This window comes from Arachis stenosperma, chromosome 9, assembly GCF_014773155.1.
Source record: "Arachis stenosperma cultivar V10309 chromosome 9, arast.V10309.gnm1.PFL2, whole genome shotgun sequence".
Lineage (NCBI taxonomy): Eukaryota > Viridiplantae > Streptophyta > Magnoliopsida > Fabales > Fabaceae > Arachis > Arachis stenosperma.
Window position 1 is genome coordinate 164,277,618 of NC_080385.1, and position 13,778 is coordinate 164,291,395.

A 13,778-nucleotide genomic window follows, 5' to 3' on the forward strand; every position below is an offset into this window, starting at 1 on the left:
CAGAGAAGAAAAAGACTCTAGGTGAGGATGATTGGGTTTCTGTTGCATAGCTATAGAGTATGGACTGACGCTGTAAATCACTAAATCTGTGATGTGAGGTAAATCTTAATTCTTAAAAAGTGTTTATATGTATATATCTGGGGTGGGTATACCCTAAATTCGACCATGCCATATCTTGAGCAAAATTTGCCCCGACTTGGGTCAAGTTATTACTCTCTCCAACCGGATATGGACGGGTTGGGTACCTGCCACGTATTGATGCTTCATTTATTAAGGGTTTACCGCTAGCCAATGGATTGCTATACACACACAAGCCGAGATTCTAACTCTTAATAGTTATTTAAGCGAACGAGTAAGATGATTACTCAACAAATTCAAATTGATTAAGGCAAATACTAATTATTTTTAATATTTTAATATTAAAAATCTTAAAAGTTTAATTTTAATTATAAGTTTATAAAATATTTATAATAATAATAATTATTATATATATTTTATTTAATTTTTTAATAAATTTTTTATATAATTTTATGTATTATCTCGTACAGAGTACAAAACACACACTAGTTAATTTTAAAATTCAATTTCATCGTACAACATATTAAAATGATAATTTATTTAAAAATAAGTTATAATTTTAGATTTTTTTCTTTTGAAATCAGAATCTTTTCATTAGTTGTTCAAATTCCAATTGTTTTTTATTATAAATTTAAAAAAATCTTAGTTTCTCAAAGAAAATTAATCAAACTTTAATTTTTTAAATATATTTTTTTTGTGGTATTTAAGATGAGTTTGTCATGTCCACTAGCAAACTTCTAATTTTACATAGAATTGTCGCACTTTCGACGAACTTTATTTCGAGATAGAATTAAATTTCTTCAAATTGTTTATATATATATATATATGTCATAAAGCATAAATTTAATTTTATAAAACATATATTAAATTGCGTAATGCTATAGTATAAAACATAAATTTTTCATTTTTTTATTTATTACTTTAATATTAATAGGTGATGCATATATATATATATATAATTTTATTTTATTTTAATAACCATAAAAAAATAATTGTTTTTATTGAGATGAAGGAAAGAATGGATCGGAATTAAAATTTATAGTTACCACTATCTTTAAAAAGATTTATTTTTTTGTGAAGACTTAAAGATATTGATATACTTTTGAATGAAGAAGAAGGGTATATATATATATATATATATATATATATATATATATATATATATAATTTAATTTTATTTTAATGACCATAAGAAAATAATTGTTTTTATTGTAGATGAAGGAAAGAATGGATCGGAGTTAAAATTTATAGCTACCACTATCATAAAAAAGATTTATTTTTTTGTGAAGACTTAAAAATATTGATATACTTTTGAACGAAGAAGAAGGTTTTCTATATTGTCTTTATTTTTCTTTTATCTTTTGGTGATTGTCTTTATTTTTCTTTGTGAAAGAGGAATTTTAATTCTATCTGAAATAGAAGTTTGTCCAAAATGTGACGAATTTACACAAAACTAAAAATTTGCTGGTGTACATGACTAACCTTATAAAAATAACAAGGTTTGCCGGTAGGTACAATAAATTTATCCTAAATGCTAAATAAAAAAAATCGTGTTTCAAAAATTAAAATTCGATTAATTTTTTTTGAAAAATATTTTTTTTTAATTTATAATAATTTTTTTATTGTTAATTTCTTTTTGGTTAATGCTTTCTCACTTCCTATCCCCTACACACTCTCTCTATCTCTCTCAGACCCAGCAAAAACCGATCGAACCCTAAATTCGTTCTCCCGTCACAAAATCAGCGGAACGCAGTGTATGGTTTTTGTTCTCCCTCGCAAGCTAAGGCTATGGCTTCCGATACTGCCTCTTCTCGCTCGAGTTCCGCCGCGGATTCCTACATTGGTTGCTTGATCAGCTTGACCTCCAAGAGCGAGATCAGATACGAAGGTGTTCTCTACAATATCAACACCGATGAGTCCAGTATTGGCCTCCGAAACGGTACTTTTTCTCAAAACCCTTTCGATTTTCAGCTTAATTTGGTGTTATGTGCGTCTTAGATCTTTGAAATGATGGTAAAAAGAAAATTCGTGTTTTATCTGTTTTGAGTGAAATTCGTGTGAATTTCCTTTTTTTTTGGGTGTTCCAATGAAGAGTTGATTTTTTTATTGCAAGGTTTTATCATGTGGATTGACCTTGAGTTTGAATCTGAGCTTCGTATGGTGTTATATGGTTCTTGTCATTGTGTTTTTAGTTGGTTTGAAAGCTTTGTGGTGACTTGTCTATGTTTTAGTTTTATGAATTATTGTGCTTCTCTTGCTGTTTCGTGCAATTTTGATGTGTAAGTGTTTATAGTGTGATTGTATGTTTGATCATTGATTACATTATGGCTACTAACGATAAAAGGGTTAGTGATGCTGCTTTGTAAATGATTATCTGTTCTGGAGGGAAGAAATTGCTCTGTACTTCTGATTGTTTAGGGTTCTTTTCTTTAAAAGGTGTAAGCACTAACTAATTTTCAAAAGGTTTCCACTTTCTGTTACCATTGAGGTTTCATTTTTCTATTTATACAATGAAATTGAAAGGTTTTTACCACATCTCAGATTGTTTTCAGTGGTTTGAAGGCTTTTTGATAATCTATCTGGCTTTTTGGTTTTCTAAGTTGTCTTGCTTTCTTTATGACTTACGATTTTCATTCTCACTGGACGTTGCTTTGGCTTTTGGACATTTGGTTTGTGTTTTTGTTTGGTGCCCCACTTAATATTATGATTGTGACTTGTGAGTCTTTAGTTATGTGTTGGTCATGGTAAAAGCCTCTGAAATTCCCATCATATGGTCAGGGCAGCAGTAGGCATTATTTTGTTTTGCTGATTATAACATGTATCTGGCTCATGAAGAACATGAAGAGCGTGTCAGTTGATGTCATAAACTTGCGAATGCATAAAATTGGATGTCATTTTCAATGTTGAAGTCTATTATTTCTGTTTACGTAATTAAACAATGACAAAGGTTTCTTCATAGGTGTCTTACCGTCAAAAGCGGCTTTGGTGTACTGATTCTTTAGTCTTTGGGTTTTGTGGTGCAGTGCGATCTTTTGGAACTGAAGGAAGGAAAAAAGATGGTCCACAGATTCCTCCAAGTGACAAGGTGTACGAGTATATACTATTCCGTGGGACTGACATCAAGGTATCATATACAGATCAAATACTATTACCTTATTGAATAGCTGATGTGGTGTTGTCTATTGTGTTAATTTTCTTTTGAAAGAACTGCATGTTATTATGTGATATTTTTATCTCTAGGACTAATTAATACTACAAGAATTGGAATAATGGGTAATTGATGCAAATATTCTAGCATTTATCTTCATCCCCAATTTTATGTAGAGGTTTATTTCTAGTAATTGTCAGCAAATCACATCTTGTATACATTGAAGTAGGGAGGAAGCCCATCCGGATTTTCTTATGTCATTTTATTGAATATTCCGATGTTGTTATTACACAACATCTGCTTTATGTTACTGCATGTGGACTCTGAATGATTTATTTAAACCAGATTGGCTGAAACATCCTATAATACTTTTTGCAGGATTTACAGGTTAAATCTTCTCCACCTGTCCAGCCTACTCCACCAATAAATGCTGATCCAGCTATTATTCAGGTTGATAAAGCAACTTTTTGAATACGCAACGCATCGATTTAAAATCACATACTAACATGTGAAATTGCCTTGTAGTCTCAGTATCCTCGCCCAGTCACCACCACATCTACAAATATACCTCCAGTAACTGGATCTTTGACAGATTTTAGTTCTCAAAACACACAGCTAGGACTCCATGGATCAAATTATCAAGGACCATTACCTTTATATCAACCTGGAGGGAACATAGGATCATGGGGAGCTTCTCCAAATGCCCCAAATGCAAATGGTGGTGGACTAGCTATGCCACCAATGTATTGGCAGGGATATTATGGTGCTCCAAATGGGCTTCCTCAGTTACAACAGCAATCTTTGCTTCGACCACCACCTGGGTTATCAATGCCTTCATCTATGCAGCAGCCAATGCAGTTTCCTAATTATAGCCCTTCTTTGCCAGCTGCACCTTCAAATTTGCCAGAACTCCCATCAGCTTTGCTCCCATTGAGTACTAGTTCTGCCAATGTAACAGCTACTTCTATACCTCCATCTAATCTCCCATCAACTTTGCTCCCACTGAGTGCTAGTTCTGCTAGTGTGACAGCCACTTCTGTATTTCCATCTAATATGCCATCAACTTTGCCTCCAGCTCCTTCTACTACTCTAGCACCTGAATCTTTGACAGTATCAGTTCCAAACAAGATTGCTGCTGTTTCGCTTCCAGCAGCCCCAGTCACCACTAACCGACCATCGTTGACTCCTTTTACCAATGGAGCTCCCGATATAGGTGCTGTAGTACCACCAGTCAACAAACCTAATGCAATTTCTGGTTCAAGCTTGCCATATCAAAGTGCATCCCCATTAGCTCCTGCACTTGTTGGATCATCAAATTCTATACATATGGATGCACCAGCCCCTCCTTTGGTAACACCAGGTCAATTGTTGCAATCTGGACCAACTGTAGTATCTTCATCTCAGCCTTCACAAACTCATAAGGATGTTGAGGTGGTTCCTGCATTATCAACATTACCTCCAGAGCCATCTGTTCCAGTTTCTGCTGAAGCTCAGCCACCAATACTGCCACTGCCAGTAACATCGCGGCCTAATCAGAGGGTACTCCTCTTGCTCTCTCTTTAATTAATGAATTGATATCACATGTCAATTGGGCTTAATAGTGGCAATTATAAAATAATTGAGCACATTAAGCTATTCCTTTTCATACCTTGGTTTTTTATCGGAGAAAATTCTCTTGACATATGGTCGTGCTTTCTTCAGCCTGGGGGAGCTCCTATGCATACTCAACATGGCTACGGATACAGGGGACGTGGAAGTGGAAGTGGAAGAGGAAGAGGGACTGGGGTAATGCTCTCTTCAACACTTCTAAGTTTTATCAACTTGTTAGAAGATTTTGCAATTTTCAAGTTAGTTTCATTTGTGTTTCAGGGCAATAGGGTAGTTAACCTTTTGGTTTAAGAATTTACACTCTTCTTGTGTCGGAGTTTTTTTTTATCAGATGTTAAGCAATTTGAGTAACTCTGCCTGTTGTTGTTTTCTCACTAACTTGATTCTTTTACATTGATAACTTAGTGTAACAATCCATTTTAGGTATTGTAATCTTGGATTAATTTTTTACAGGGTTCACGCCCAGTTGCAAAATTCACTGAAGACTTTGATTTCATGGCGATGAATGAGAAGTTCAAAAAGGATGAAGTATGGGGTCATCTAGGTAAAAGCAATAAGTCCCATTCAAAAGATAGAGATGGCGAGGACGCAAGTGATGAAGATGACAGTCAATATGAAGACAACGGTGATACATCAAAAACGGATGCCAAGGTAATTCTCTTACGATTGTGTGTGTAGCTCATTGCTGTCAATTATGTCGAGAACTTAATTTTGTTGTCTTATGACTGTTTTTAATTGTTTCCACAGCCTGTTTATAACAAGGATGATTTCTTCGACACGCTTTCTTGTAATGCACTTGATCATGATTCACAAAATGGAAGGGTTAGATATTCTGAACAAATCAAGATTGATACCGAGGTAATGTGTATCTTGTCTTGACCTCATATCCATGGACAATGTTCAAATTGTTCAAATTGTTCGACTACTTTGTGTTGCAGACTTTTGGTGATTTTTCAAGGCACCGTGGTGGCTGGGGAGGCCGTGGTGGACGCTCTCGAGGTGGTGGTTATTATGGAAGGGGTTACGGTTATGGCTATGCAGGAAGAGGAAGGGGCCGCGGCATGTCTAGTCGTCCTTAGGTGGCAGCAACAGCCAGCGGTTCATTGAGTTGTGGTGGCGATGTGGATCATACTCCAAGCCAAGCCACCCACTGAAGCAGTGTTTCTTGAGGCTATGCTTCATGTATTTCCGCTCTTCCTATTTTGGCACAGAATAAGTAGGATAGTCATTTCTTGTCATCTCGCATTCTCCTTACCATCTCTTTACTCAAAGGAATCTGTCTTGGTGAAAAGGTGTCTACTCATTTTGTTTTTAGTTCATGATCAGGAAGAAACAGAAGTTTAGATTTTAGACTAGTGTCTCGTGGTGTATTGTTTATGCATGTAAGGAATAGCAAGTTTTCGATTTCAGGGATGTCTTATGTTGTATTGTTATTTGTTTGCATTGTAAATGCAAGTTTCAGTTTTTGTTATGCAAGTAGCAGATTCTAACATGGGGTGTGTGATATTTGCTGACCACTATGATTAAAATGTAGTACACAGTTATGGGAAACACTTGTACGGTCATTGCAAGTGGATTTGTGTTTTGGAAGCAGCATACCCACATAGGTTGAAAAAAATACAGCACATTCCATTCTACATTTTTATGTGGACCCTTTTAATTAACCACAAATTCAGTGAAAAAAAAAACTATCGAATCACTCAATCTGAACGCATGCCCCTTTCTTGTGTTTTTAGAAACCTGTTAGATGCAAGGACAAATCACAAATGGACAATGAGGACAAAAATCCCACCTATTAAAAAGTTGTGGGTCCTATACCCTACGATAATCGTAGTTAATATTCGTATATTATCACGTCAAATGTCCTTGCCATTTATGTATATAACTATAGGAAGAGTTTCAAGTATACTGAGAATATCAGTGTTTTAGTTGTTTTAACCGTTAATTTGAATTATAAAAAATATATATAATATATATTAATTCAAATCAATGGTTAAAATAATTGAAATACTAGTATTCTTGTATACTTAAAATTTTTCCGATAAGATATATAGTTATGGAAACTTCTCTGGTATTTCTCGAGTTTGGTATCTTGCTTAGTTGTTGTTGTTTGGTTGTCGGACAAATTTATTGGATGATATTAGAGGGAGAATTTAATACTTGAAAGTATAAAGATATCAAATCCATTAAATACATTCAAAAGGAAGGATGATTTAGAAAAAATAAAATAAGAAAAGGGTACAAGAGATCATCACTAGAACCAAGTCATTTAATGTACTAGTCACATGTCAATTTTTTTAGCATGCATAATTGCTCGCAAAAATATTTTACATACTAAAATTAAATTCTTAAAAGAATTTACAATAGCTTTTTTTTTTTATGTGAATCCCTTAAGACTAAATTTTACAAAGTAATTATTTTTCAAACCTATGTGCAAGAACGGATCTAAAAATTTTAATATGAAAGGGTTGAATTTTAGATTTTTTTTCATTCCATAAAAATAATTAGCATATAGTTATTAGAGTTAGTTTTTAAAAAGATTTATCAATATATATATATATATATATATATATATATATATATAATATAAATTCTTTTTCACAATTTTATTTTTAATATGATAGTTACATAAAAAAATACAACAATATCAATAGTATATTATAAAATTATAAAATACCAATAATTTATAGCGTTTAGTTAAAAATTATTACATATCTTATTAATTAAAATTATTTTTTTCAAAAATTTTAAAAAAATTGAAAGTAAATTATAAATTATTAATTATTTAAAAAACACAGTACCTTTATAGAATACAAGATATAATATATCTTTATAAAAAATTTTCTTTTAACAACGTAAATTTAGAAAAAAAATGAGTATTTTTTATAAAAAAAGAATATCTAAAGTACATAATGTGTTACCAAAATATAACTACGTCAGTCATTATTAATATAATAATATAAATGTTAAATATGTTAATATAAAAAAACAAATGATCTTTTTAAAATAAATAATAAAATTATTATATAAAAACTAATTTAAAAGGTAATTTTCTTTCTATGATTCCGAATTTGTTTTATTTAAAATTTTTTTAATAATATTTATATATTAGTGTTAGTGGTCGATCAATTGGATTACAAAATTTCCCATAAAAATCATATTTTTTAGCTAATTTTTTTTTCAATAAAAGACTTGAGGGTATGATATTAAATTATTTAAATAAAAAATATTAATGATTTAAACAATTAAGATATAAATTCATTATATAATAAAAAATAATACATATAAAATTATTAAATTACATAATATTTTTTATTTTTTTAAACACATATCTCATATATTTAGTTTCTTAAAATTTTGAAGAAGTGAATTCAATCAATTAGAAAACTATTCTTTAAACAAAAAAAATCATACAATCAATATCTACAATAAAAATATAGGAAATATATTAAAATTAAGATTTAAACAACTAAATCCAATCATACAGCCATCAAGTAGAATCAAGACGTGGGAAAAGTAAAATACTCTTACCATTATCTTTTTTATTTGAGTTTTTCACATTTTTATTCTAATTGTTCATTATAGAATTATTTTAAGTTGTTTAAAAAGTTCTTACTCCTCCCAACGTTTAATAAGTGAGGAGTAAAGACCAACGGCAAAAAACGGCAACAGCAAAAATAAAACTAAAGATTCTTACCTTTTTCCCTTTTTTTCATCTAACATTCAAACAACCAAAATCATTATCATATTTATTTTCATTAACGGGGGAAACCAAACAAGAAAGGAAGGGACAAGAACCATAGTAGACCAACTCCTGTTTTTAAATTTTCTCAAATTGATAATCTCTCTGGCCCAAAATTGGCCACTTGTTCCACAAAGACTCAAACTTGAGCAACAAATTCAATTTCTTTCTTTCTTATAGCTACCTTTTTGTCTCTATGTTGAAAGCTCCGTATAAGTAAGCTGAATATAAAGTTTGAAATTTTCCAAGGAATCTTCTTGCAAGGTTCAAGTTTCCAAATCTGGGTCTTGCTCATTTGTCCTCGTCTGCCTGAGTTGCGAATTCTTTGTTCCTCTCAGGGTCTTCAATTTTCTGGGGTTCTAATGGTTTGAGGCTTTTGAGAAGATAGTTATGGAGGTTGGGTGAAATGGGTGGTGGAAGGTGGTTTTGGAAATGGGTTCCCCCTTTTAATGAATGCATTGTTAGTACACTGTTATCACTTGTAGCTTCATGATTGTTAGGTTAGGGTTCCTAGTAGCTGCTTCAATTGCAGCCTTTAAAATTCAGCAGCTGAATTTGAATAACTCCAAATCAGGTATTTTGTGAGTTTTAGTGTTTTACCTGTTTATTTGTTTTGAGAATATTTTATAATTATACATACTAATCATTGTACAGAGGTTTTTACTACTTGTTTCATATTATGTTCAATCCTATAGTATAACCTTGGTCTTTATGTTGAACTCCATTATCAATATGGCACAGAACATGGCCAAGCAAGGATTAGAGAACATCAAAAAGGGGGTACGGAACATGAACAGACCACTTGTTCTACTAATGGTCTTGACCGAAACAATGTGAGTATATTAGGCTCAAGTTTTAGAACATTGATTTTTTATTTTAATGGTTATGTGGATTTCTTTTGCAAATTTTGCTTTATGGCTATAGTGAAACAGGAACTTTCTCCTGAACTTTGTGGTATGATTTGACATTGTTGCAGAGGAAGGAGGAGGAGGAGCAAGAAGAGGAGGTTAAGTTAATTAGCAATATAATCAATCAGCATAATGATTTTGAAGATGATATTCTACCTGAATTTGAACGCTTTCTATCCGGGGAGGTTGAGTTTGACGAGATTGATGAAGCGAAGAAAGACCGGGTTCATGAAAATGAAAAGGCAAACGATGCTAGTGAATTGGAAAGGATGAGGAATTTAGTCAGGGAATTGGAGGAGAGGGAAGTGAAACTTGAAGGCGAATTGCTTGAATACTATGGTTTGAAGGAGCAGGAATCAAACATTGTAGATTTACAAAGGCAGTTACAAAATAAGATGGTGGAAATAGATATGCTTAATGTAACCATTGATTCCTTGTTGGAAGAGAGGAAGAAGCTACAAGAAGAGCTCGCAGACCGAGCTTCAGCCAGGGACGAACTTGAGGTGGCTAGAAGCAAGATCAAGGAGTTGAAAAGGCAGATACAGGTTGAGGCTAACCAGACAAAAGGCCAGCTATTGTTGCTTAAACAACAAGTTTCTGGTCTACAAGCGAAAGAAGAAGAGGCTGTTAAGAATGATCCTGAGATTCAAAAGAAATTGAAGGCTGCAAATGATTTGGAGGTTGAAGTTGCGGAGCTTAAGAGAGAAAACATAGAACTTCAACATGAGAAGCGAGAACTAACCGTTAAACTAAATGCTGCTGAATCTAGAATTACAGAAATATCCAATATTACAGAGGTCAGAGTCTATCTCAATAACTGATAATTGAAATTACTAAAGTTGCAGTGTATCACAAGAATGAATATTAAACATTGAACTGCACTAGTCATTATATAATTATATAATAATTGAATGTGTCATGTTATAAGTTTTTACATTTAGCATTTGTCTACAATGCTTTGGAGTATGTTGACAAATGGGGTTAATTCAGCAGAAAATTCTTTTCAAAAGCTACATAAATATATGTTTTGTCTGTAACTACAGAATGAAATGGTAGTGAAGGCAAAAGAGGAGGTCAGTAGACTGACACATGCGAAGGAAGATCTGCAAAAGCAAGTCGAAGGACTACAGATGAATAGGTTCAGTGAAGTTGAAGAACTTGTATACCTCCGTTGGGTCAATGCATGCTTGAGATATGAACTCAGGAATCACCCTCCGCCTCTAGGAAAATTATCCGCCCGTGATCTAAACCAGAGTCTTAGCCCAAAATCACAAGAGAAGGCTAAGAAGCTACTGTTAGAATATGCCGGATCAGAACGTGGCCAAGTTGACACAGATTTCGATAGCACCTTTTCCCATTCCTCTTCACCTGGAAGTGAAGATCTTGACAATACCTCTATTGAGAGCTCTACTAGCAGCAGACACAGTAGTCTTAACAAGAAGCCTAGCTTAATCCAAAAGTTGAAAAAATGGGGTAAAAGCAAAGATGATTCAAGTACTCTTATATCACCTGCCAGATCTTTCTCAGGAGGCTCTCCAGGAAGGAGGAGTGCGAGTGATAGGCCTAGGGGTACATTGGAGTCGATGATGCTAAGAAATGCTGGTGATGATGTAGCCATCACTGCCTTTGGGCAGAAGGATCAGGAGCCTACTGTTATTCATGAGGATGTTTCATCCAGTGACTCCTTAAATTCGGTTTCAGCCTCATTCCAATTGATGTCTAAATCGGTTGAGGGTTCACTGGACGAAAGATATCCTGCATATAAAGATCGCCACAAATTGGCCTTAGCAAGGGAGAAAGAAATCAGGGAAAAGGCTGAAAAAGCAAGAATAAAGAAGTTCGGTGATGACTCAAATATGAACATAACCAAGGCTGGAGGCGAAGGGCTTATATCTTTGCCACCAAAACTTACACAAATAAAGGGGAAGACATATGTCCCTGGTAATCCAAATGATCTCTCTGAGAATGATAGGGATGTTGACAATCAAAACATTAGCAAGATGAAACTTGGACAGATTGAGAAAAGGCCTCCTAGGGTGCCTCGTCCGCCTCCTAAATCATCCGATGGTGCTCCTGTTAGAGCTAATGCAAATCCATCTAATGAAGTACCCCATGGTCCCCCTTTACCTCCTCCTCCCCCAGGAAGCCTGCCGAAAGGTGCAATGGATGGTGACAAAGTTCACCGGGCTCCCGAGCTAGTAGAATTTTATCAGACATTGATGAAACGGGAGGCAAAGAAGGATACCTCATCTTTAGTTTTGTCAACAGCTAATGCATCCGATGCAAGGAGCAACATGATTGGGGAAATTGAGAATAGATCATCATTCCTGTTAGCTGTATGCTAAAGTTTTCACTTATTTTCTCATTTTGGCAACTAGTCTGTACAAATTTTAGATTTTACTTTTTTGTTCGATTCAGGTGAAAGCTGATGTAGAAACACAAGGAGATTTTGTGATGTTCTTGGCAACTGAAGTTCGAGCTGCCTCATTCTCTAAGATTGAAGATCTTGTGGCCTTCGTGAATTGGCTTGATGAGGAGCTTTCCTTCCTGGTAAGCCTCAAAGTGTTTTTGCTCATCCATCAAAGGAAAACATGCTCCAAAAAGCATTAATTTATCGATGATGACTAGTTCACTTAATTCGCCATTTTAATTGTCTGTAAGGTTGATGAAAGAGCAGTTCTCAAGCACTTCGATTGGCCTGAAGGAAAAACAGATGCACTGAGAGAGGCTGCTTTTGAATATCAGGATCTCATGAAATTGGAGAAGCGAGTCTCCACCTTCACTAATGATCCTGAACTTCCATGTGAAGCTGCTTTGAAGAAAATGTATTCATTGCTTGAAAAGTATGCATCTTCTTCTATTACTTTGCATACTTGAATAGAAAATCAATAATCTTTATATTTTCTTGAGAAATTTCAATCTTGCATGTCTCTCACTCACAAAGAAATATAAATGACTTCCAGTTATCTGGTTTGATGCAGTAAATTCAGACTTTGCAAATCACAGGATTGAACATGAAATATGCTTGGTTTGTTTGTTTGTTTATCAACTTATTTCTTCGACCATGTTCTGTTTTTATCTCCAGAGTGGAGCAAAGCGTGTATGCACTCTTGCGGACAAGAGAGATGGCAATTTCACGATACAGGGAATTCGGAATCCCAGTAAATTGGCTATTAGATTCAGGTGTTGTTGGCAAGGTATGCCTCTAAACTGACACGAACAGTTTGTTTTTTCTTATTTCGCGCAAAGAATTCGATCCTAGTAGCCGTGTTCTCTTTCTACCAGTTAGGCTTGCAATTTTTAGAATGCTACTAGTCAATTTAGTGGTAGCACCATGCCCTGTGAGCCTGTCATGAATATGCAACATTTTCGAGATTTCCTTGTCACAGCAGTTAGTGCATTACTTGGTTTGCTGTTGTAAGTTGTAACCTTCATAATGCTTGGTTGGGTAACTCTTCCATTGCAGATCAAGCTTTCCTCTGTGCAACTTGCCAAGAAGTACATGAAATGCATAGCATCTGAACTCGATACGCTATCCGGCCCTGAGAAGGAACCAACAAGAGAGTTTTTGATTCTGCAAGGCGTACGATTCGCTTTCCGTGTACATCAGGTAGCTAAAACATAAAATATGTAATGTGAAGAAATTTGAAATTCATGGAACAAGGAACTGAATAGTTGTGTGGAACTCTCTTCAGTTTGCAGGAGGCTTTGATGCAGAAAGCATGAAGGTTTTTGAAGAACTAAGGAGCCACATTCGTTCCCAAGCAGGCACAGAAAAATAAGCATAGGGTGATCATATTTCTATACAAGAGAAACTATTTTCTTCATTTCTTAACACCAACACTTGCGTTTAGGATTCTCACTTGTTAAAACTGTACATTCATTTTTCTTGAGATTCAAGTTATAATGTCATATAATTAACACATAGTGCTACCTTATTTTTATAAAATTTATTATGTAGTCACCTTCCCCAAAGTCATTACAAATCAAGCATATCATATGTAATACCTCTTAATTTCACTGAAAACCGGTGTATATGTCATTCTTACTCTTCAATTTTTTGGACAGAAAATTGATATTAAATGCTCTCTCTCTCTCTCTCTCTCTCTCTCTCTCTCTCTCTCTCTCTCTCTCTCTCTCTCTCATATATATATATATATCAAATAGATAATACTGAACATGTATTAGATGAATGATGAAAAGAAAAAAAGTAATTTGTTGCCACATTAACATATTTTTATATAATTTTTTACAGAGGCGATATTTACAATAATTTCTATTTTTAATAAAAATA

General features: G+C 34.0%; 2 protein-coding genes across 3 annotated transcripts; both read left to right on the forward strand.

Annotated features, from left to right (window-relative positions):
• The first annotated feature begins 1,738 nt into the window (after positions 1 to 1,738).
• Positions 1,739 to 6,326, forward strand: LOC130950486 (protein decapping 5-like). 2 transcript variants are annotated; one of them, XM_057878997.1, is made up of 8 exons: positions 1,739 to 2,017; positions 3,102 to 3,202; positions 3,605 to 3,676; positions 3,752 to 4,765; positions 4,928 to 5,011; positions 5,288 to 5,485; positions 5,582 to 5,692; positions 5,773 to 6,326. In XM_057878997.1, exons 1-8 carry the CDS (start codon positions 1,867 to 1,869, stop codon positions 5,911 to 5,913), a joined length of 1,872 nt encoding a protein of 623 aa, XP_057734980.1. In that variant the 5' UTR covers positions 1,739 to 1,866; the 3' UTR covers positions 5,914 to 6,326. The 2 variants fall into 2 exon arrangements, with proteins under 2 accessions (XP_057734980.1, XP_057734981.1); XM_057878998.1 differs by having other exon boundaries at positions 3,758 to 4,765.
• A 2,288-nt stretch (positions 6,327 to 8,614) lies between these two features.
• LOC130951114 (protein CHUP1, chloroplastic-like) lies at positions 8,615 to 13,567 on the forward strand. The gene is made up of 9 exons (XM_057879731.1): positions 8,615 to 9,150; positions 9,318 to 9,409; positions 9,553 to 10,281; positions 10,528 to 11,820; positions 11,903 to 12,034; positions 12,146 to 12,327; positions 12,570 to 12,681; positions 12,951 to 13,094; positions 13,180 to 13,567. The coding sequence occupies exons 1-9, from the start codon at positions 9,066 to 9,068 to the stop codon at positions 13,264 to 13,266; spliced, it is 2,856 nt and encodes a 951-aa protein (XP_057735714.1). The 5' UTR covers positions 8,615 to 9,065; the 3' UTR covers positions 13,267 to 13,567.
• Positions 13,568 to 13,778: the final 211 nt, after the last annotated feature.

Excerpts from the sequence above, each read along its gene's own strand:
- LOC130950486 (XM_057878997.1), top strand. The coding sequence starts at position 1,867 with ATGGCTTCCGATACTGCCTCTTCTCGCTCGAGTTCCGCCGCGGATTCC. Across the intron at positions 3,677-3,751 it reads CTGATCCAGCTATTATTCAG|TCTCAGTATCCTCGCCCAGT; the intron begins GTTGATAAAGCA and ends ATTGCCTTGTAG. Across the intron at positions 5,693-5,772 it reads AAATCAAGATTGATACCGAG|ACTTTTGGTGATTTTTCAAG; the intron begins GTAATGTGTATC and ends TTTGTGTTGCAG.
- LOC130951114 (XM_057879731.1), top strand. The coding sequence starts at position 9,066 with ATGATTGTTAGGTTAGGGTTCCTAGTAGCTGCTTCAATTGCAGCCTTT. Across the intron at positions 9,410-9,552 it reads ATGGTCTTGACCGAAACAAT|AGGAAGGAGGAGGAGGAGCA; the intron begins GTGAGTATATTA and ends ACATTGTTGCAG. Across the intron at positions 13,095-13,179 it reads TCGCTTTCCGTGTACATCAG|TTTGCAGGAGGCTTTGATGC; the intron begins GTAGCTAAAACA and ends AACTCTCTTCAG.